A 25048-nucleotide genomic window follows, 5' to 3' on the forward strand; every position below is an offset into this window, starting at 1 on the left:
ACCTGCCAGAAGTTGTAAAAGTTACTAATAAAGAGCTTTTATCTCATTTCACATGCAGGTCAGAGCATGAAAGCTGTGATGCAGCAGTTTGAGGAAACTTGCTGCTGATATAAAATATTTTTTGTGGTTTTACAAAATATATAAAAGAGCAGAAAGAAAAGAAATAAGTGTGAAGAGTGCAGCAAAATGTTTTAGTGTGAGCTGGTTCATCTGATCTGGTTGTGTAAAAGTCACTGCATGACACTGAGTTTTACTTCTGTCACGATTAGTGGAGCGGACTCAGGCGCAGACCACAAGTTTCTTCAAATCAAAAGTGAATTTATTTACAGTGTTCTCCACACACACACACACACACACACACACACACACACACAACGGTGTCTGGGAAAAAGGGTTCCAGGGTCCGGGAGTGAAAGGGGCAGGAGTCCAGGGAGGGGAGATTTCCATAAAGCCCTCGTAACCACACACAGCTCCTCTTCTTTCCTCCATCACTCTTGCTCACGCTCAGTCACCGTGCACAGGGAAAACAGGTCCAGGGGAAATCTATACACAGACAGAGAAACAGTTAGTCTCCTGGACGCACTCACGAACAAACTTTGCAGAGTGCAGGACGACTGACGCTGATGGCTCAACGATCCAGCGACGAGTAGAGCAGACTCGCCATCTTAAGTAGGACTCCAATTCTCATAATCAGCGGCAGGTGTGCTGATCATCTCCAGGTGCGTGGGCCAGGAGCAGGAGCCCATACTGAGCTCCGCCCCGGCAGGAGAAAGAGAGAGTGGGAGAGGACGAGAGAGAAAGGGAGAGCAGAGGCGAGAGAGGAGAATAAACAAAACAAAGCGCCTGACTGCTGTCAGCTGGAGAGGTGCGGGGACCATGACAACTTCTGTGTTACTGACACTCATCTCTGACTCAGAGAAACGATTTCTCCCCTGTGATCTTCACACAGTGGTGAGTTACATGTGTGTGGAATTTTTCACGTTTTATAGAATTAAATTTCCTCTTACTTTCTTTTTTGTTAACCTGAGTCACTGATCATTTGCAGTATTACAGAGTCTGGCAGTCTTTGCATGATGTCCACGTCACTGTAAGTTTCTAGCTGACTCTCAGGTGTGACAGGTGTGCCAGCAGGAAAGAGTAATAATAACCTGCATCCTGAGGTTTGTCATGCAGGATTAAAGGAGCCAGGCTTTGTTCACACAGCTAGGATTGTATTTTACACTGACCCTGGGTCAGTATAAGTATCATACAGTTTAAACGAAGCACTGAAACTTGCACATATTTATTACAGATGCACTAAAGAAAAACGGGATATTTACCGTCAATCTGTGGCTGCGATTAAACACTTTACTGGAAACTTTATTAACCAGTAACTTCATCAGTCATGACAGAAGCTAATATTTCTGAGCTAACATCGTTTAAACCAGTGGTTCCCAAACTTTTTTTGCTGGGCCCCCCTTTGTTTTACAAGAAAAATTTCCACCCCCCCTTTGTGCGCATGAACACATCCTCCAACCACACACACCCATATTTTGCTCCATTGCATGTGGCTATTTTCACGCCACGCTGTGCGCCACGTTATTGTTGAGATGAATAGCAGAATGGCAGATAGAGACAAAATACTGTTAATCTTACCATCTTCAGGTTTTACACGCTTACATACACACACAGTTACTGTCCCTCCATTTAGAAAGGCAGAGGCGTCACGATGTGATTATTTTACTGTAGTTATTTTTTTTATGTGTAATAATATTCAACATTACTATCAATGCATTTTCCAAAAAATGCCTCTCTGTGCAAAATGGGTTTAAAAACATAAACAACTGTAGGATCCTGTTTGTCCGTGATTTAAACAGCCCAGCGCTGCTCCTGATGAAGGGAAAACCAATTCTGCAGGGAGACCTACCTCGGCACTTGTGCAGGTGATTTTTCTCTTACTTTCTTTTTTCTGTTATTTACTAAAGAATCTGTCAAAGAAATAATGAATTCTCCACACGTGTTTGAAGGTTGCTGATACGTTCATCTAGCACAGACCTATTGCTGGAACGCCAAGACAATTCTACTACAATGGCAAAAACAAGACGCAAGTCACCAGAGCTCTTTGTGTTGCTCGTGCATGAGGGAGAGAACTGTGACGAGCATCGTTCTCTCTGTTAAGGAATATATTCTAAAATACTTCTTCAGCAAAGACTCAGAGAAGAGAAACACACAGAATTTCTTGCAAGCAAGGGCAGTCTCCGGACTGAGAGACTCGCGCCTGAGAAACTGCCCCGGTCTTTATTTTATACTTCATTGGGTGTGTGTGTGTGGGGGGGGGGGGGGGGGGGGGTGTCAGAGTGTGGCCCCATAAGATCTTCCCTAAACCTGCTGGTCTCAAAGTCCAGCAGTTCATCAAACCAAAAGGCACTTAGACTAAAACAGACATAGCTACGTTAATCCTACCATAAAACAATAAGACAAGGTACGACCTCTCTCATGCTCCTAGGATGTGGGGTGAACACCCTAGAATGTTACATGCAGCATTCTACCATATGCAAACTTATATCACTAAAAGATTATACTGACTACTAAATACAATTTTCCATTGACACCCTCCAAGTAAGCAAATGAATGTTAACAGTCAAACATAGAAATTAACATTTGCAAAATCGTTCCAGCTTTGTGGTGCATCTCCTCCAGGTGTGTAAATCACACATGCAGAGTGGTTTGAGTTCCTCAGAGCTTCATAAATGTCTCTTCCAGTTGTTTCTATCACTGTCCATATGACCAGAGTCCAAATGTATGCAGACATGGGTATAACAAACACACCAGTTAGTTTTGCTGTTTGTCAATGTGGCTTTCAGTTATCTTCAAGGCTGCAGGCCTTTGTCAGCACTCCTGTTTTATGGCCTCTATCAACCCTCATCACCTCATTTCATGCATTCTTCCTGTGGGGGGATATTTATGACTCCTCTATTGTCCTTTCGTCTCTGCAGAAAACCTTTTTTGGAAAGGGTATTGGATTCAATGATTTTACTGCTGTTGTAACCCCACCTGTTGAGTCACTTCAGCAGTCTTGTTCATGATGCAAATGACAACAACAATGACACAAAGGAAGACCCTCTTCAGAGTGTCAAAGCATGCATAGCACAGTGACACAGCATTAGGTGATGTTCATAGGAAACTGCTGTCAGTCATTCCCCGTCACCACCATAGCTTCTGCTTTCTGTTCACAGAATCATGATGCCATCCTTGAACTTCCTCTCTGCACTGTCGATTGGAGCTTGGAACGCTCCCCTCATCCTTCAGATCTCCATCTGTTGTCCACAATCTCCTCGTGATTACCTCTGGAAAGCCCCGTGGCACAGCTCTCCATCCAGTGCAGCTTTATGGTCATTGCTGTGGTTCCAGAATCTTCTCATGATGACCAGTAGGTCCCCAAACAGCATGACCTTTGACCTCAACCCCTGCCTGGGCTGTCAGCTATGGTCCCTACTTCTCGCTGGGTCTCTGAAGGTTTCTCAGGAGATTCCACCCTTGGGATCATTTCTTCCAGCAATGCTCTGCTGCACCTGCATCTCCTCACTAGAGGAAAAACTTCTATTTGGAAAACATGTCAACCATCATCAAACCAAAATTTCCTTTCAGTTCAGTGAACTTCACTTATCAAAAAATATCATTATTTATTATTTATTAATTATATTATTGGTTTATCACATTTTCACTTTCACTTATAGGCCATCAAAGTGTTTATTATCTTTACCCAAATAATTGGAGCAGAACTTAAAATCTATAAGCTGTAAAAACTTTATATTTGAAGACTGAAAGAGACCCAGGAAGTGGTCACAGGACGAGGGTGACAGACTGTCTGAAGCAGTTAGAACAAGACAAGGCTGTTGGACCAGGTGTGCTTGCTTTTGAAACTGTGTCTTAATTCCACCTGTTTCACATACAAGGGTCAGTTCTACAGGCAGGAACGTGGGTGTGCCGTGGGCTCCCCAGTTTCACCCATTGTGGGCAACTTGTATATGGAAGACGTGGGAAAGAGGGCTTTGCTATCCTACCCTGAAACCAAATTATGATGACAGAATGGAAACAAAATACCACGATGAATAAGAATGAATATGTACAAACCTTCAAGTTTCCTGTGAACACATCGTCTCACCAGCAGAACCAGTAACACCAGTAGAATCACAACATAGACTACATATAAGTAAATCTTATAAGGCTTACATGATTTACTCATGAAAGTGGCCACTTTCTCATTACTGTCATATATTGTTTTAGTAAGTAATTCAAAGAACTGTTTAGACGGAGCCAAAGTTCAGTAGAGATAGTTGTGATTGGGAAAGCTCAGAGATATTAAAAGAAGCACTGAGGCTCCATCCCCACCAGAGATGTGACACGCCTCATCCCTTCGCTAGAATCTGTAGCGAGGGATTGGTTCACCAGAGACCTCGCTCCTGGCTGCTGCCCAGCACACATTGCACCCTGAAGATTCTTGTTTGTTTGCAAAGAAAATTAATATCACTCGCTCTGTCCAAATGCTGTACGTCCACGATTTTAGCTACTTTGTTAGGCTACTTTACTTTTCTAAGGCTTAAGTAAATTCAGGAGTGATCCCCAACAATGTCAGAGTAAGAATCTGCTTAGATACGATATTACTAAGATTTTCAGGGCCGAGTACAATAACCTCAGTTTTATCTGAATTAAGAAGCAGAAAGTTAGCGGCCATCCAGGTCTTTATGTCTTTAAGACATGTGTGTTATCTAGCTAACATGTAGTGAGTCGTTTAATCTTTAAATGACATTTGTAGAATTTGCCCACTTCCTCTCACCCACCAGTGAAAGGAGAGGAAAGGGAGAGAATCCTGTGCATACACAGAAATGAAGAGCTGGCAGAATTCAATTCAATTCAATTTTATTTATATAGCGCCAAATCATAACAAAAGTTGCCTCAAGGCGCTTCATAGATACAGAGAAAAACCCAACAATCATATGGCTCCCTATGAGCAAGCACTTTGGCGACAGTGGGAAGGAAAAACTCCCTTTTAACAGGAAGAAACCTCCGGCAGAACCAGGCTCAGGGCAGAAAGTGGACCCTCGAACAAATGCTCATCCTCTGAAAAGGTCTGCAAATGTTTTCACTGTCAGTAGCAGTAGTTTCCACTGAACCAAATAATCCTAAAAATGTTTTTAAACCTTAAACCTATGAAGGCTGCAGGCCACAACGTGCTGGTCAGGCAACAAAGTTGTTCTTCATATTACTAAAATGTTGGAGCTTGTGCCTCTTCAGATGTTTGCTCTTCTTACTTGCAAATAGCCGAGGGGAAATGCCCGAAACCTCAGTCCTGATTCCACAGCTTTATTACATCAGCCTGGTAGAAAATAATTTTTCACTATCAAATCAGGCCACCAGGGGGCGGAGCGGTCCCAGAAGTTCAGTCGTGAGTGATATCTAACCTCTCCTCTTCCTCACAGCTCTGATGTCTCTGAGGGAGATGTTGTGACTGTAATCTGTGAGGAGGACCAAAGCTTTTCTGATTGGACTGTGAGGAGAAACACAAGCAAACTGCAGAGGGCTGAGTGTGGAGATGGGCGGGGACAACAGCAACGTGATCAATCATGTTCAATCAGTACGCTGGTGCCTCACGACACCGGAGTTTACTGGTGTGAGTCCAGTAATGGTGCCATCAGTAACCTGGTTAATATCACAGTCACTGGTAAGCTGATCACTCTCACTTTACTTCTTATTGCATCCACAAATTGAGCTGAACATGCAGGTACATAGATTCTGTGCTGTTCTTCACTGATCACCTACCTGACTGACAGAGTAATGAAGGACTTCCCTCCCTCGGTGCTTCTTAATGTGTGAGGATATTCTCCATTACTGAGTTAAGACTTCCTTATTTAGATCTAAGCTCTGGATTATCTTGCACGTCTCGTGGCTCCCAAATGTCTCTTAAGTTATTATCCTCTGTAGCCTCATACTTTAGCTTTACTTGGCAAATGTGAATGCTTTGTGTGCTGACAAACCCTTTTGCATGTAGTGTTTTTATGAAAAGCCTTATAATTGCCTAATTCTGTGTTTTTGTTCTGTTACAAAAGCAGGCATTCTTACTGTTGTTTAATATTTTAATCAAACCTTTAAGTTTAATTCAGCACAAAAAGCCCCACTGTAAACAAATCCACAGAACAGAACCAAACTCAGCAGCCAAACAGTTTGTCCTCAGTGCAGGTCGACATTCAGAAAAATCAGCTGCCTCAGCTTGGATGGGCTGATGTGGTTTCTCCTTAGTATCTGCCCAGTTTTTGAGAAGACCCTCCAAAGGAACAGATGTTGCCACAATGCACAGTCTCCCCTCCATCACCTTCAACAGGTAGGGAAAGACTGTGGCCTTGGCCTCCCACCAGCTCTGTGGGCCTTCTCCTTGTTGGATGAGGGGCTCCTCAAGATAACATTTCATCTCCATCATAACATCAGCTGTAGTATTTCTCTTTGCAGCATCTCCTGCAGCTCTTTCATCAAAGAGGCTCCACACAGCAGACGTCTGTGGCTCCTCCTTCACTTGGCCCTGTAATGGTGGAGCTGGGTGGGAGTGCACTTTGCTGCTGCAGTTATTCTCTGAAGTGCCTCATCAACAGCTCTGTTGTCACTGAATGCAAGCTTTTTAAATCTACCATCCAGTGATGCAGCTTCTGAGTGGACGGTGTTGAACTCCACACACAGAAACTTTTCACACTCACTGCTAATTTTGTTTTACAGTGAAGCCACTCTGCTCTGCTAGTCCCAATATCTTTCACCTGCAGCAGATGCTGCTTCGTTTGCAGCTGTCAGTCATATTTCTGTGTTTTTGTGTCGCACTCTCCTCCACACTGCTGTCTGTCATCTCACAGGTATGATGTGCGGAGCGATGCTGAACTTCCAATCCCAGCGTTTCATGTTGCAGGATCAATTCCCATATGAAAATATCAATATCTAATTTGATTACATTTGTTTTTCATCATAAATATGACAGACAAAAGTAAATTCAGCAATTAGCAGGATGGTCTGCAATACCCTGTTAACAGGAACTACACTCACCACCTCTCATTCATGTGCGTGTTACGGCTCTGCAAGAGTGTGAGCCAATGAGAAACCAGAGGCACAAAACTTTAGACCACAAAACACACAATCAATGTTGGTTTGTAAAGATGTTGCTGATGAGACTTTGTAGAAAGCAGCTGGTCTGAGTGATGTGATCAGAGTGCAGCAGATAATGTCTGACAGCAGTTTGAAGAGCAAATGGATTCTGTTCTGTTCTTCATCATCACCTACCTGACACCTCACAGCTGTTTCTCACCTGCAGGTCACACAGGAGGATCTGTTGGACTGAAGGTCAGCCTGTCAGTTCCTGCTGTGCTTCTTGTTGCTGCTGTTTTCTTGATGTAGAGAAAACAAAAACAACAAAGAATCAGGATCCAGCCTCATGTTGAGCTGCAGCAAAATAAAATGTCTGAATCTTTTTAAATCAGCACTCTTAGTCTCCCGCTGGTGGTTTCAGCGTTGTCAGTGAACCTGGGGAACATGAGATGATGCTGGTAACAGAAATCAAAGGTAGTGAACAGCAGACAGGGATCAGCTGCAGGTTTAATACACGTCCTGAATTTGGTTTAGTTTGAAGTTTCTGTAAAATAAAACCAAACGTTGTGATTTGTCTCTTTATGAATAAAGTTGAATTGAATTTCTCTCTGAGCTCCTGCTTCTGTTGTCTGTCAGTGATTTTATCAGTTGGACATCAAGTAAAACTTTGGATAAAATGAAAACTGTGTTCACACAGTGTCTGTAAATCCACGGGTGAAAATAACACATGTAACATTCACACAAGTCCACGAGTGATTGAATGAAATGTGATCATGGAAAAATGAATTCAAAACTATTCAAGACTTTTACCATTAACTGTCATCCTATTATGAAGTAACAGGAAGGTAATAACACTAAAGCTCTGCTTTCTTTGTGTGCTTGTGCTAACAGCAACTAATGAGAAATGTGATGACAATTGTCCAGCTTTGTCCTTTTATATTCTGCAGTGAAGACACCTGAGCTTCAAGGCAGTCAGGCTGGGCGAGTCTGTGATTACATACTTTTATCTAAGTACAATCTGAGTATTTTACCTGTAAGTAATCTTACAGTATTATGTTATATTGTGAGTCCTTCTTACAGATCTTCCTAGGTTGAAAATTAAACAGTACTAAATGTAACAAGTAGACAGCAGCACTAAAGTCATCAGTTTAATGGACACAGAGGAAGCTTTTCAAAGGCTTAAGAAGAATAACATGATGCTAGAACATCACATTTTATAATATGACAGTAAAAATAACTCACAGAGATCATCTTCTATGTTTTCCTCCATAAGGGCGGCGAGCCTGGGTCCAGCTATTTGAGTGGTGCCTTGTTTTGGTGAAGCTTTTGAATTGCTTGGCCTTTGAGGCCTGCATGGAGCTCAGGCAGACACTAAGCACAGGAAAGGCCCACAGTGGGTGCACACACAGGATACAGATCTGTCAGGTCATGATCAACAACCACTGACCAAAGCCCACTGATCTCTGACCTCCCAGCCCATTCTTCCTTCAGTGGGCTGCTTTCAGTCATTATGCAAATGTTCTGTTTATAAGATTGAGGAAACCTGCAGTCAGCTCAGACTGAAGAAGTCATGTGGTGAGTGAAATAAATACAGAGGTGACCACCTCTGTATTTATTTCACTCACCACATGATCCCATCTGCCTGGACTGTCTCTCTAATCTGTTTAAAGCTTTAAACAGTGAAATCAATAACCAACGTGTCCCAGCTGTGTCCCGATTCATTAAAAACTATCACAAAAAAGGAGGTAGACTTTAGAAACACTGAAATTTCTAAAGTCTCCACTAAATCAGGGTCAGATGTGTGTGAAGGTCCAAGACGTTTGCTGGATGTGAATTATCATGTGCAATGCTCCAGTTTGACCTCACGGGGGCAGTGTTGTTTTACACTCAGACTGCAGGACATGACAACAGTGTTGGAGTGTGAAAGTAAAGCAGCTTTTCTCTCAGTGTATGCAGAGGGATTTCTGATGACATCAAACTGTTTGTGTGTCTGTTGTCACAGCAGCAGCCATCAGTGACAGCAGCACACAAAAGCAACACAACAGCAGGTTCAGATACTCAGAGGAACAATTCATTTCAATGTCTGACCAGTTTGTAGTTTGTGTCTGAGTTCAGTTTAAAAACTTTAAAATACTGATCACAAGTTTCAAACAAACAACATATAAGAACATAAGATGGAAACAAACACAGAGTGAAACAGAGTTTGTTTCCTTCCTGGTTTCCTGGTTTTCGTATGTTTGTCACACTTAAATGTTTCAGATCAAACACATTAAAATATTAAACAAAGAAAACACAAACTGAAGTTTGTAAATGAAGATGTTTGTTATTAAGGGAACAAATCCAAAGCTACATCATCCTGATCTGAAACATTTAATAAGTGTGACAAACATACAAAGAACAGGAAATCAGTTTGAGCAGCTGTAATCAAACTGCCAACCTTCACACTTTTTACTAAAACCTTTAATTCTCCACTAACATCACTTTGTATCCACGGTCACTCTAATGGACCCTAGAAAATAAGATAAAACACATTCAAAGACTATTTTGTGTTGAGAAGAAGTTTCTGGCTCTTATTCTATTTTCTAAAGGAGGCAAACAGCAAACAGGACTCTCCAGCTGCCCCGGAGCAGATTGTAATCATTGCTCTAGACGAGCTTCATCGTGTTGCAGACACACCTTCATGCTCAGGGCAGCCGTTACCTGTGTGCTCTAAGAGAAGCAGGAAGATTTAGGGTCAGATTTACTAACATGTGGAGCAGCAGCAGCCGCATCACAAAGTTTAGTATGTTATGTATTTGTAATTTTGAGTTTTACATCTCTTGGAGAGAGATATCTTTTGCATACTTATAAATGCACCATGTGGTAAGCTGTATACTGTGTCTACTGCTGTATTGACAATAAAGCTCTTGAGTCTTGAATGTGTATCTGTAAGAGTGTCACTGTCAGGAGACGTGTCTGTCATAGTTGCTGCTGGGAGGTTATTACTGGGAGGGAGATGTTATCAGAGTCATCAGAGCTTCATCGGCTCAGAGTCGTTATCGCAGCACCAAAACTTTGTCAGTGAACTGGAATGAGCTGGATCTGAAACAAAGGCAGCTGTTACTGTGTTAGATTCACGTCTCCATGTTGAAACGTCTTATTAAAAGTAAAGATGTGCACATACAGGCACGTGTCACAGTGATGCTGAGGATCCTCAGAGTCCTCTGCACAGTGCTCAGGGATTTCCTCATCTTTCATGTTGTCTGTCTGTTTGAATTCAAGCATCATCGTCAATAACTGAGCGTCTGACAGCCTCAAACAACCAGAGCCTGAAAAGAAAAAGCCTCTTTGGTGGAATTATGCTCATATTTAAAATTTCTGTCAGTTACTTTATTTTCTGAGGGTTTTTTTGTTGTTCTTAAATTAGTTTTCAGAGCTATAAAGAGTTGAGTGCAGGGGTGTCAAACATAAGGCCCGGGGCCCAGAATCAGGCTGGCAAAGAGTCCAAATCGGCCCAATGGACGTTTTTGGAGAATGTGAAGGAGGAACTTCTCTGCCATGACCACTCATACAAAACCAAATGAATGAAGTAACGGAGAAACAATTAAATGACAGAAAGTTCCTGTTTTTTTTTTTCAGTATTTACAGAAATTTTTAAAAAGATATTTCTTTGCATTAACAAAAACTTTTTTACAGATATTTAGATGAGCTGCATTCCTCTGATGAGGACTTATAGAAAATGTGCATAAGGACTCAGAGTGTGTGCAGAGAGTCGTCATGCACTTGATACCATGACAACAGGACGGCCCTGAGCCCTCAGACCCCCAAACACTGAATTCAAGCCACAGTACTCTCTGAAGACTGTGAAGCATGGCAGTGCAAGCATCATGATGGGGTCTGTTTCTCTTACTATGGTGTCGGGCCCACTTATCTCATATCAGGGATCAATTTGCTTATATCGAAATACTTGGAGAGGTCACGCTGCCTTATGCTGAAGAGGAAATGCCCATGAAATGGGTGTTTAAACATCACAACGACCCCAAACACACCAGAATGTGAGCAGCATCTTGGTTCCAGACCAATAAAATTAGGGTCATGGAGTGGCCAGCAGAGTGCCCGGACCTTAATCCAATAGAAAACTTGTGACATCAAAAATGGTGTTTCTGAGGCAAAACCAAGAAACGCAGAGGAATTGTGGAAGGTTGTCAAATCCTCCTGGGCTGGTATATCTGTTTACAGCTGCCACAAGTTGGTCGACTCCATGCAGCACAGATGTGAAGCAGTTTTCAAAAACAGTGGTTATACATCTTAGTTTAGTGATTCACAGGAATGTTAAATCTTAACATTTTTTCAGTTTATTGAGTAAATATTTGAGTTTTTGATCACTGTTTTCTTCATAAATGTAGACAGACAGACTGATTTCACTCATTATCATTTTCTTTACAAACCAAACTTTTATTTCCAGAGATATAAAAAAAACAAAGTTAAACACAACAGTGTTAAAAAGGGCACAGCCGTGCAAAACACCACAAACACAAAAACAAGCTGTCTCCCAGTGGGCTGGGCTTGAGGAGGAAAAGTCACATGGGGCATCATCAGTTTCTTTCTGTCCTTGATCATGTTTTTCGTCGCGCTGGGTAACAGTGACTTCATGGAAAGTCAGTCTCAGCATTATTCAGCTTTGAATACTTTGCAGCCCTTTCAATTGTTTTCTTACGTTTTTTTCTCAGGTTTTGTTTTGTTGTGCTAAAACCCCTCTCATATTTTCTGCAGATCAGATTAATAAGAAGAGCAACAACAACAAGAAGCACAGCAGAAACTGACAGACCAACTATCAGTCGAACAGATCCATCCTCCTTCCCTTCATCCTTCCTTCCATCCTCCTTCCCTCCATCCTCCTTCCCTTCATCCTTCCTTCCATCCTCCTTCCCTTCATCCTTCCTTCCATCCTCCTTCCCTCCATCCTTCCTTCCATCCTCCTTCCCTCCATCCTCCTTCCCTTCATCCTTCCTTCCAACCTCCTTCCCTCCATCCTCCTTCCCTTCATCCTCCTTCCCTCCATCCTTCTTCCCTCCATCCTCCTTCCCTCCATCCTTCTTCCCCCCATCCTCCTTCCCTCTGTCCTTCTTCCCTCCATCCTCCTTCCCCCCATCCTTCTTCCCTCCATCCTCCTTCCCTCCATCCTTCTTCCCTCCATCCTCCTTCCCTCCGTCCTTCTTCCCTCCGTCCTTCTTCCCTCCATCCTTCTTCCCACCGTCCTCCTTCCCTCCATCCTTCTTCCCCCCATCCTCCTTCCCTCTGTCCTTCTTCCCCCCATCCTCCTTCCCTCTGTCCTTCTTCCCTCCATCCTCCTTCCCCCCATCCTTCTTCCCTCCATCCTTCTTCCCCCCATCCTCCTTCCCTCCGTCCTCCTTCCCTCCGTCCTTCTTCCCTCCATCCTCCTTCCCCCCATCCTTCTTCCCTTCATCCTCCTTCCCCCCGTCCTTCTTCCCTTCGTCCTTCTTCCCTCCGTCCTCCTTCCCCCCATCCTCCTTCCCCCCATCCTCCTTCCCTCTGTCCTCCTTCCCTCCATCCTTCTTCCCTCCATCCTCCTTCCCTCCGTCCTTCTTCCCTTCGTCCTCCTTCCCTCCGTCCTCCTTCCCCCCATCCTTCTTCCCTTCATCCTCCTTCCCTCCGTCCTTCTTCCCTCCGTCCTCCTTCCCCCCATCCTCCTTCCCTCCATCCTTCTTCCCTTCGTCCTCCTTCCCCCCATCCTTCTTCCCTTCGTCCTCCTTCCCCCCATCCTTCTTCCCTTCGTCCTCCTTCCCTCCGTCCGTCTTCCCCCCGTCCTTCTTCCCTCCATCCTCCTTCCCTCCGTCCTCCTTCCCCCCATCCTTCTTCCCTTCATCCTCCTTCCCTCCGTCCGTCTTCCCCCCGTCCTTCTTCCCTTCATCCTCCTTCCCTCCGTCCTTCTTCCCTTCGTCCTCCTTCCCTCCATCCTTCTTCCCTTCATCCTCCTTCCCTCCGTCCTTCTTCCCTCCGTCCTCCTTCCCCCCATCCTCCTTCCCCCCATCCTTCTTCCCTTCATCCTCCTTCCCTTCGTCCTCCTTCCCCCCATCCTCCTTCCCCCCATCCTTCTTCCCTTCATCCTCCTTCCCTTCGTCCTCCTTCCCTTCGTCCTCCTTCCCTTCATCCTCCTTCCCTCCGTCCGTCTTCCCCCCATCCTTCTTCCCTTCATCCTCCTTCCCTCCGTCCTTCTTCCCTCCGTCCTCCTTCCCTCCATCCTTCTTCCCTCCAGCCTCCTTCCCTCCAGCCTCTGTGTCTCCTCCTGTGTGACCTGCAGGTGAGAAACAGGTGTGAGGTGTCAGCTGTCAGGTAGGTGATGAGTGAAGAACAGAACAGAATCTGTTTCCTCTTCTAGTTCAGGACAACAGATTAATACAAACTATTCACAATATGTATAAAGTGAGAAAATACTGGTGGATTTTTCTTAATTTAACAAAGGAAACGGATGATCTGACTAAATATGACTAAAACTGATCCAGCTGATCTTTATAATTTGCAGACTGAGAGTTCGTTAAAACATGTCTGAGACTTTTGGAAGGTCAAATCCTCGACTCTCTGAACCTGTGTTTGTTTATTATGAGGCTGAAACATCTGAACCTGTGATTCAGATTCAAGCTCTGTGGGAGTTTCCCCCCCAAGAGGGACAAAAGGACCCCCCTGATGATCAACGATGGTCGCTCACAGTGGACGTAGATGGCTTCTTTCACTCCTCTTTAAAACCATCTGTCCTCTCTGTCCAAAATGTGAACATTAGCATCCTCGAAAGAGTGTCCTTTATCCTGTGGAGGTGGCTCTTCTATGTCCATCAGAATGGTGGAATCAATAGGATCAACAGGTGCTCCATGACCCTCCTGGGGGACACTCCCATAGGGCTTAAAAATCTGGGAGATCCACCAGTTGCTCTTAGAACTGAAGAAGCTTCTCGGATTAAACGTTTTAAACAAACTTGAAGAGGTCCAGCTCCTTACAATAGTTTTTTACAGTTGTTACACAGACCAACTGTGTATTGTGGCTGTTATGTATTTGCTCTGGCAGGTAAGTTTATAGCACAAAGATAATGTGTTCATTTATCAGCAGTTTATCACAGCTGGTCACAGAGATACTGATGATTTCAGCATGAGAGGTTCAAAGCCACACTGTGATCAGTCTCAGGAGTTTGGAAACTGCTTACAGATCAGTAACTCTGCTCAGCTGGTCTCATTACAGCGAGAGGGCAGCCATGTTTTTAACACAGCTGCAGTAAAGATACAGTGGGGCAAAAAAGTATTTAGTCAGCCACCGATTGTGCAAGTTCCCCCACCTAAAATGATGACAGAGGTCAGTAATTTGCACCAGAGGTACACTTCAACTGTGAGAGACAGAATGTGAAAAAAAATCCATGAATCCACATGGTAGGATTTGTAAAGAATTTATTTGTAAATCAGGGTGGAAAATAAGTATTTGGTCAATAACAAAAATACAACAATACTTTGTAACATAACCTTTGTTGGCAATAACAGAGGTCAAACGTTTACTATAGGTCTTTACCAGGTTTGCACACACAGTAGCTGGTATTTTGGCCCATTCCTCCATGCAGATCTTCTCGAGAGCAGTGATGTTTTGGGGCTGTCGCCGAGCAACACGCACTTTCAACTCCCGCCACAGATTTTCTATGGGGTTGAGGTCTGGAGACTGGCTAGGCCACTCCAGGACTTTCAAATGCTTCTTACGGAGCCACTCCTTCGTTGCCCGGGCGGTGTGTTTTGGATCATTGTCATGTTGGAAGACCCAGCCTCGTTTCATCTTCAAAGTTCTCACTGATGGAAGGAGGTTTTGGCTCAAAATCTCACGATACATGGCCCCATTCATTCTGTCCTTAACACGGATCAGTCGTCCTGTCCCCTTGGCAGAAAAACAGCCCCATAGCATGATGTTTCCACCCCCATGCTTCACAGTAGGTATGGTGTTCTTGGGATGCAACTCAGTATTCTTCTTCCTCCAAACACGACGAGTTGAGTTTATACCAAAAAGTTCTACTTTGGTTTCATCTGACCACATGACATTCTCCCAATCCTCTGCTGTATCATCCATGTGCTCTCTGGCAAACTTCAGACGGGCCTGGACCTGCACTGGCTTCAGCAGCGGAACACGTCTGGCACTGCGGGATTTGATTCCCTGCCGTTGTAGTGTGTTACTGATGGTGACCTTTGTTACTTTGGTCCCAGCTCTCTGCAGGTCATTCACCAGGTCCCCCCGTGTGGTTCTGGGATCTTTGCTCACCGTTCTCATGATCATTTTGACCCCACGGGATGAGATCTTGCGTGGAGCCCCAGATCGTGGGAGATTATCAGTGGTCTTGTATGTCTTCCATTTTCTGATGATTGCTCCCACAGTTGATTTTTTCACACCAAGCTGCTTGCCTATTGTAGATTCACTCTTCCCAGTCTGGTGCAGGTCTACAATACTTTTCCTGGTGTCCTTCGAAAGCTCTTTGGTCTTGGCCATGGCGGAGTTTGGAGTCTGACTGTTTGAGGCTGTGGACAGGTGTCTTTTATACAGATGATGAGTTCAAACAGGTGCCATTCATACAGGTAACGAGTGGGGGACAGAAAAGCTTCTTACAGAAGACGTTACAGGTCTGTGAGAGCCAGAGATTTTCCTTGTTTGAGGTGACCAAATACTTATTTTCCACCCTGATTTACGAATAAATTCTTTACAAATCCTACCATGTGAATTCATGGATTTTTCTTTCACATTCTGTCTCTCACAGTTGAAGTGTACCTCTGGTGCAAATTACTGACCTCTGTCATCATTTTAAGTGGGGGAACTTGCACAATCGGTGGCTGACTAAATACTTTTTTGCCCCACTGTATATACTTTACAATAAGCACTGCCTGTATTCAGATAAACTGCCAGCTTAGTTTGATTTGATCTAAACCTGACAGAGTGACAGCAGCCGTCCTCTCTCTGTAACAGCAACAACATGCAGGGAGTCTGCTCAGCTACACATGGATTAAACTCTACGGTTAAACTATCAGGACATAATAGAAGTCAGTGAATTAATAAATAACAAACTAGCTCAGCTGGAGTCTCACATTGTCACAGATGAGGATGATAACACTGACTCCAGAGTGAGCAGGACACATCTGTGCTAAAGAAAATTGATGGAGGCCATCTGAGTGTGGGTGGATGCTGGACTCCAGCAGTCAGTCAGACGCTCGTCTCCATTCATGCGGTTTGATGCACTTCATATATATAAAGGGTAACTTGGTTGGATGGGACAGAGAGCTGTGACCATTGACCAGATCACAGGTACAGCAGAGTTTTAGCCTGATGCTAAAGAAGCACGTTTTCAAACACATGATGATTTACTTTTCAAAAGTCTCAATCCAAACATGACCCCTGACCCCACATGGTTGTTGTGGGCGATCGTGGCTCAAGAGTTGGGAGTTCGCCTTGTAATCGGAAGGTTGCCGGTTCGAGCCCCGGCTTGGACAGTCTCGGTCGTTGTGTCCTTGGGCAAGACACTTCACCCGTTGCCTACTGGTGGTGGTCAGAGGGCCCGGTGGCGCCAGTGTCCGGCAGCCTCGCCTCTGTCAGTGCGCCCCAGGGTGGCTGTGGCTACAATGTAGCTGCCATCACCAGTGTGTGGTGTGGTGTGTGTGAATGGGTGGATGACTGGATATGTAAAGCGCTTTGGAGTCCTTAGGGACTAGTAAAGCGCTATATAAATACAGGCCATTTACCATTTACCATTTAAAGATGTGGTGGGAGCTAAAGAAAGATTGGAAATTATATCCATGAATTGTCACATCAGCCAGTGTGTGCTCCAGCCGTGCTGGAATAGTGCAAACGTGCTTTTGTTTTGTTCTGGTTGTTTCAAAGCAGGACGGCGACTGTTCTTTGGGTGAGATCACGTGTTTCCTGTGTAATCTAAGTTTCATGTTTACAGACGAGTTAGAGAGCAAGAGAAGAAGAGACGGATTCATAAATGTCTTTGTTTCTGCTCTAACCAAACAATGCTGCTCTACAACTCTAGACTACCAGCTAGAGCAGGGCGATATGGCCAAAAATATTTATCACGATATATATTTGAAAATTTGCGATAACGATATAACTGACGATATAATTGATGCGAGACAAAATACAACTCCACAACATTACTAGCGCAAAAAGACAACCTTCCATTTATATTCACTTAAACAAGAAGCTGGTTTTTATGTACATTAAAGCTTTATAAAAATGTAACAGTGCAAATGCAAATTCCTTGCTGAAAGTTTAACCAAAAGGCATTTCCAGTAGAAATGGGCTGACATATCCTGAGCATAACCATGTATAATATCCACTGAAGTTAAAAAGAGGTGCTTTGCAACATTAAACTGCAGTGTGCAGTACGTATTTTTCGCACCATAAGGTGCACGGGATTATAAGGCACATTAAGCGAAACAAAGCAGTCAGATAAATCAAACTTTATTAAACTCATTCTTCTTGCTTCCTCCATTTCTGTACCATTGATTCATTAATGTTGAATTCTCTGGCAGCTGCTCTATTCCCATGTTGTTGCAGTATATTAATGACTAACCTCGTATTGTGGATGGATTATCTCAGTTGTTCTCCTGACTGAAGTTTGGTCCGTTTACAGTATCCTGCCATGCGATTGCATTTGTCTCTAACCATGAAGAACCTTCACGTTAACTTTTATAAGTGGAAAAGTGTTAGTGTTCGTCCTCCAGCTTCACTGTTTATGTTATGCTAACATAGCTGTGTCGCTAGCGATTACGTAGCACATCATTATATACCAGCTAGCCCAACTTCAGTAACCCTACAAACGTCACTGCTGTTTAGTTTCCTGTCTTCATTTATGTTGGAAGTGATAGCAGAGCTGTACGTTTGATTTTTTTCAGAAATCTCTCAGTCAGAACATGCTATATCATGCTTAGGTAACTAGCGAAACTAGCGAGCTAACTTCCGCTAGCTTCCTGCTAACTTCTAACTCCGTTAAATGTAATAACTTTTGTTTTCATGGATGCCTGGAAGTTAAACTTTATAGTTACACCTGGTAAAGCAGCAATGCTGATCGTTTTATTAAAGATGAAAGAATTTAGACAGTTTTTAACTCTAAGTGATGCTGCAGTGTTGTTTGACCTGAAGCATACGGAGTTTAGGACCCAGATTACTCCCAGATTTAAGAGCATCTTAGTCCGACAAATATGACAATGACAACGGCCGCTTGCATGTTCTGCAAAAAAATGTGCTTTGTTGTGTATCTGACGGACAAACACCAAACCAGTTCCACATCACTGAAGTTGCACCATTTTTACAAACCAATTCTGGTTCATCTGTTTCACTCAACAATCGGCCATGTGCGTATGAAAACAAAGGCACTGCGCATGCGCGTTTTACTCCCATTCTATCGCGATATTTCATTTTCCTATCGTTGCCTAACATTATACCGGTATTACCGTGAACGGTATAATATGGCCCAGCCCTACTACCAGCCACAAAGACAACAGCTGGAAACATCTGTCTACCTCTGACATCCACCAGCTCATCCATACAACAAACACACATCAACAACCAGGAAGCAGCTTCACCTCTGGGGCGATCGTGGCTCAAGAGTTGGGAGTTCGCCTTGTAATCGGAAGGTTGCCAGTTCGAGCCCCGGCTCCGACAGTCTCGGTTGTTGTGTCCTTGGGCAAGACACTTCACCCGTTGCCTATTGGTGGTGGTCAGAGGGCCCGGTGGCGCCAGTGTCCGGCAGCCTCGCCTCTGTCAGTGCGCCCCAGGGTGGCTGTGGCTACAATGTAGCTGCCATCACCAGTGTGTGAATGTGTGTGTGAATGGGTGGATGACTGGATATGTAAAGCGCTTTGGAGTCCTTAGGGACTAGTAAAGCGCTATATAAATACAGGCCATTTACCATTTACCATTTAAAGATGTGGTGGGAGCTAAAGAAAGATTGGAAATTATATCCATGAATTGTCACATCAGCCAGTGTGTGCTCCAGCCGTGCTGGAATAGTGCAAACGTGCTTTTGTTTTGTTCTGGTTGTTTCAAAGCAGGACGGCGACTGTTCTTTGGGTGAGATCACGTGTTTCCTGTGTAATCTAAGTTTCATGTTTACAGACGAGTTAGAGAGCAAGAGAAGAAGAGACGGATTCATAAATGTCTTTGTTTCTGCTCTAACCAAACAATGCTGCTCTACAACTCTAGACTACCAGCTAGAGCAGGGCGATATGGCCAAAAATATTTATCACGATATATATTTGAAAATTTGCGATAACGATATAACTGACGATATAATTGATGCGAGACAAAATACAACTCCACAACATTACTAGCGCAAAAAGACAACCTTCCATTTATATTCACTTAAACAAGAAGCTGGTTTTTATGTACATTAAAGCTTTATAAAAATGTAACAGTGCAAATGCAAATTCCTTGCTGAAAGTTTAACCAAAAGGCATTTCCAGTAGAAATGGGCTGACATATCCTGAGCATAACCATGTATAATATCCACTGAAGTTAAAAAGAGGTGCTTTGCAACATTAAACTGCAGTGTGCAGTACGTATTTTTCGCACCATAAGGTGCACGGGATTATAAGGCACATTAAGCGAAACAAAGCAGTCAGATAAATCAAACTTTATTAAACTCATTCTTCTTGCTTCCTCCATTTCTGTACCATTGATTCATTAATGTTGAATTCTCTGGCAGCTGCTCTATTCCCATGTTGTTGCAGTATATTAATGACTAACCTCGTATTGTGGATGGATTATCTCAGTTGTTCTCCTGACTGAAGTTTGGTCCGTTTACAGTATCCTGCCATGCGATTGCATTTGTCTCTAACCATGAAGAACCTTCACGTTAACTTTTATAAGTGGAAAAGTGTTAGTGTTCGTCCTCCAGCTTCACTGTTTATGTTATGCTAACATAGCTGTGTCGCTAGCGATCACGTAGCACATCATTATATACCAGCTAGCCCAACTTCAGTAACCCTACAAACGTCACTGCTGTTTAGTTTCCTGTCTTCATTTATGTTGGAAGTGATAGCAGAGCTGTACGTTTGATTTTTTTCAGAAATCTCTCAGTCAGAACATGCTATATCATGCTTAGGTAACTAGCGAAACTAGCGAGCTAACTTCCGCTAGCTTCCTGCTAACTTCTAACTCCGTTAAATGTAATAACTTTTGTTTTCATGGATGCCTGGAAGTTAAACTTTATAGTTACACCTGGTAAAGCAGCAATGCTGATCGTTTTATTAAAGATGAAAGAATTTAGACAGTTTTTAACTCTAAGTGATGCTGCAGTGTTGTTTGACCTGAAGCATACGGAGTTTAGGACCCAGATTACTCCCAGATTTAAGAGCATCTTAGTCCGACAAATATGACAATGACAACGGCCGCTTGCATGTTCTGCAAAAAAATGTGCTTTGTTGTGTATCTGACGGACAAACACCAAACCAGTTCCACATCACTGAAGTTGCACCATTTTTACAAACCAATTCTGGTTCATCTGTTTCACTCAACAATCGGCCATGTGCGTATGAAAACAAAGGCACTGCGCATGCGCGTTTTACTCCCATTCTATCGCGATATTTCATTTTCCTATCGTTGCCTAACATTATACCGGTATTACCGTGAACGGTATAATATGGCCCAGCCCTACTACCAGCCACAAAGACAACAGCTGGAAACATCTGTCTACCTCTGACATCCACCAGCTCATCCATACAACAAACACACATCAACAACCAGGAAGCAGCTTCACCTCTGGGGCGATCGTGGCTCAAGAGTTGGGAGTTCGCCTTGTAATCGGAAGGTTGCCAGTTCGAGCCCCGGCTCCGACAGTCTCGGTTGTTGTGTCCTTGGGCAAGACACTTCACCCGTTGCCTATTGGTGGTGGTCAGAGGGCCCGGTGGCGCCAGTGTCCAGCAGCCTCGCCTCTGTCAGTGCGCCCCAGGGTGGCTGTGGCTACAATGTAGCTTGCCATCACCAGTGTGTGAATGTGTGGATGACTGGATGTGAAAAGCGTTTTGGGGTCCTTAGGGACTAGTAAAGCGCTATATAAATACAGACCATTTACCTCTGATCACACACACACTCAACTCTACTCACTCACCTGGAGGAACACTCAAGTAGACGATACTGATGATCTTCAATGAGCTGGTTCTTTCATTGAGGACACGACACATGTATGTTCCAGTGTCATTGATCCTCACATCCTTCAGATTCAAAGACACGTCTCCATACTTCATCTGTCTTTCCTGCAGATCCACCCGGTTCTTAAAAGATGGATGCTGGTGATCTGTAACAAAGCGACCAGCCTGGTACAAAAGCACAAATCCTGGCTTGTCAGTTCTGCTCCATACTACACTTCTGATCTTCTTGGTTGGAACTCGACATGTCAGAGTGACGTCCTGTCCAGACTCAGCTGTGATGATCTTTGGCTCTGAAAGAGGAAACAACACAGAGCAGAGAGGTTAAAGGTCAAAGTACAATTATGATCAGAATGATTGACTTTAAATATTTTGTTTATTTCCTTTGACATTTGAGTTTTTAGTCATGTTGGATTTAATGAACCTCTGAACATCCAGCAGGTCACCAGTGACCCACTGAGGGGGAATTTTAGCCTCATGCTAAACATGCAAAGTGTCAGAAACTACAAGATGTTAGCTTCCACAGAACAACAACATGTGCTGATAATAAGTAAGAACAAGTCAACTCTAGACTACCAGCCACAAAGACAACAGCTGGAAACATCTGTCTACCTCTGACATCCACCAGCTCATCCATACAACAAACACACATCAACAACCAGGAAGCAGCTTCACCTCTGATCACACACACACTCAACTCTACTCACTCACCTGGAGGAACAACAGCCAGGTGGATGATGCTGGGAATCTCCAATGTGTCTGTTTCTGCCATGAACACATGACACTTGTATGTTCCAGCGTCATTAATCGTCACGTTCTTCAGAATCAAAGACACGTTTCCATCCTTCATCTGTCTGTCCTGCAGATCCACCCGGTTCTTAAAAGATGGATGCTGGTGTGTTGAATTAGAGAGACCATCCTGGTACAAAAGCACATAATCTGGCTTCAGGTCAGCGTTCTTCCAGTACACAACTATGATGTTGTTGTTTGGAGCTCGACATGTCAGAGTGACGTCCTGTCCAGACTCAGCTGTGATGTTTTTCTGCTCTGAAAGAGGAAACAACACAGAGCAGAGAGGTTAAAGGTCAAAGTACAATTATGATCAGAATGATTGACTTTAAATATTTTGTTTATTTCCTTTGACATTTGAGTTTTTAGTCATGTTGGATTTAATGAACCTCTGAACATTCAGCAGGTCACCAGTGACCCACTGAGGGGGAATTTTAGCCTCATGCTAAACATGCAAAGTGTCAGAAACTACAAGATGTTAGCTTCCACAGAACAACAACATGTGCTGATAATAAGTGAACATAATGTGTGAGAGAAAGCAGCCTCTCATTATAAGACACTGTGAGTCTCTGCATGCTGCCTTTATGGAGCTACAGCTGTTTGTATACACTGAACAAGAAGCTTTGTAGCTGCATACTGACTCCTGACACTACAACACATCACACTGACACACACATTACACTTCTTTGTCTCTGTCACAGCTGGATTACAGATGTTTCCACGTGTCCACACAGACAAACTAAATCCGTATTATTATCATTGTTATTATTATTCTTAACAACATGTAAACTAGTCGATGCTGGTCTGTTGTCAGATAAACTCAGTTTAGTTTCTAACTGTAAACCTCACCTGCAGAGACGAACACGACGACGACAGCAAACAGCAAAGCGGAGCAGCGTGATGCAGTTACAGCAGACATTTCCGTGTCATTATTACTGATCATCCAGCGCTTCTTTGATTTGTTCTGAAGTCTAAATCTGTCGCTAATTTCAGCGAACAACTGAACCTGAGTTTAAAACCTGATGAGATTCAATTAAATTTAAGGTTTAAAAAAAGCTGAAAGATTTAAGCAACTGACTCCACACTTCCGATTTAACTACTACTACTCAGTTTTGCCGACTCCTCGGTAAGGGAAATTTCTATTGGCTGTCCTAAAATTCGCTAGAAGTCGTTAAATGACGTCATCACCCAATTTGAATAATTGTAACAGATCCTGTAGGAGAGAGAAATGACATCGTGGAAGAGACAAAGTCAGTTAAAAACACCCTAAAAGAACTTACTACACATTTAGAACTGCAACCTTTTCATGGCACAACTCCAACCCTCCTTCTTTATGATTGGAATCAGTGCATCGATTTATTTTAGACAAAAACAATGTTGTACATCTAGCGCTGCTCCAGTCAGAACGGCAGCGTCGCTCATGAGAGATTCATTTGCAGTTTGGACCGTAGGGTGAACATCTGTTCTGGCCATGTACTGTGCAATTTTTGAGTCGTGCGACGGTTTTGGGGATCGGCCGAGTTTCGCCTTCATCGTGTGTCGTGCATCGTGTAGTATACGTGGGGTAACGAGAAGCGATTAACACCTCACGACCATCAATCGGGAGGATTTCAAACCTGTTTGAAGTCCTCTCGGCCGTCGTGAGGGTGTCTCCGCAGCCTCTCACACTGCGCACGCGCAAACAAGAAATGTTAGCGAACAGACGGAGCAGCACGTGCAGTGCAGCGTGTGATCTGGACACAAGCGATGGAGGCACAACTTGTAGAACTTTAGAAAGCTCATCCGAGCCTTTTCCATGTGGCCTCACAAAATCATCACGACCACAACAACCGTGAAAATAGTTGGATCTACACTGCTGCTCAATCACAGCTGCCTGATCAATGTTTTTCATTAGCAATTCAGCAAAGTTCATGGTGGTCTGTGTGAGTGAGTGAAAAGACAGTGAAAGACAGAGAGGGAGTGAGCGACAGATTTTGTGTTATAAGCTTCATGTTATGGACGCACAGTGTGAGCTCTCAGGTCGCATCTGAGCATCGGGCCGTATAGTGTGAGACCTTCTTCTGAACTTCTAACCCCTGCGAGTCAATCGTGCAGTTTGAGCAGAAGCTGAACAACACGACTGAAAAAATCGCACAGTGTGAGCCCAGCTTAAACGTGTCTGAAAAGTCGCTAAATATTGCGACAAAGTCGCTAAGTTGGCAACACCGCTACTACTACCTCTTCCGCAATGATGTGTTTTCCTCTGATTGGGAGAAAAGAAAGGGGAGTGTACATTATGATTCGATTGTCTGTCTGAGATTGTCATTGTTACGGTTCTAAATAAAGTTTATTTAAAAACTACGACTACCTCTTCCTCTATCTTTTTATCGCGGCGCGCAGACAACTTCAGGTGCCTTAGTGGATCGGAACAGCTTTTTCTCATATTAACAGCAGTTGCTCTCGAAAACCCAAATATTGTCCTATTAATTACATCACCTGTATTCCTCTGAAATATTTATTTTACCTTTAACTGAATACAATTCTTCTGTTATTCAAATCTGAGTATTTGTTGCTTTCCTGTTATTTACCACATTCTAACATTACATGTTCAGATGTCTCCCCTTGTCCACAGAATTCACAATTCCCTGTGTCATGCTTGTTCATGGTGGTAAAACTGAAAATGATGCTGCTGAACTAATGCTTTTCTTACTAATTCCTTTCTAACGTATTTTTCCCTGTAATTTAACCAAAACTTCCTGTTGATTCCCTTTATTTTTCTTGTTTTTGACAAGGTTTAACTATATCATGTGCTATGTGTTTTTCACCATGTCCCTTTAACTTTGCCCAGTAAGTTAAAGCTGATGTCTTCTTATTTCTAACAGTAGTTCATTCATTTCGACTTGCAATTGAAACATTTTAATGGCCCCAAAACACAACCTCAACACTTGATACTGGGTTTTATCCAAGTGATTTAACAATCTTTTAGCTGCTGAGCCATAGACCAAACATACATAATCCAT

The 25048-nt window shown here is 43.4% G+C and overlaps 1 protein-coding gene across 1 annotated transcript; it reads right to left on the reverse strand.

Moving 5' to 3' along the window:
* Window positions 1-12983: 12983 nt before the first annotated feature.
* LOC309703189 (uncharacterized protein) lies at window positions 12984-24269 on the reverse strand (the record flags this gene model as incomplete). Its single annotated transcript, XM_082527902.1, has 5 exons — window positions 24054-24269; window positions 22899-23262; window positions 21972-22307; window positions 21224-21553; window positions 12984-13396 (listed from the first exon to the last, which is right to left on the reverse strand). Coding segments are annotated over exons 2-5 (1173 nt in total), but the record flags the coding sequence as incomplete, so codon positions are not given.
* Window positions 24270-25048: the final 779 nt, after the last annotated feature.

This window comes from Aulonocara stuartgranti (assembly GCF_965226115.1).
Source record: "Aulonocara stuartgranti genome assembly, chromosome: 3".
Classification (NCBI taxonomy): domain Eukaryota; kingdom Metazoa; phylum Chordata; class Actinopteri; order Cichliformes; family Cichlidae; genus Aulonocara; species Aulonocara stuartgranti.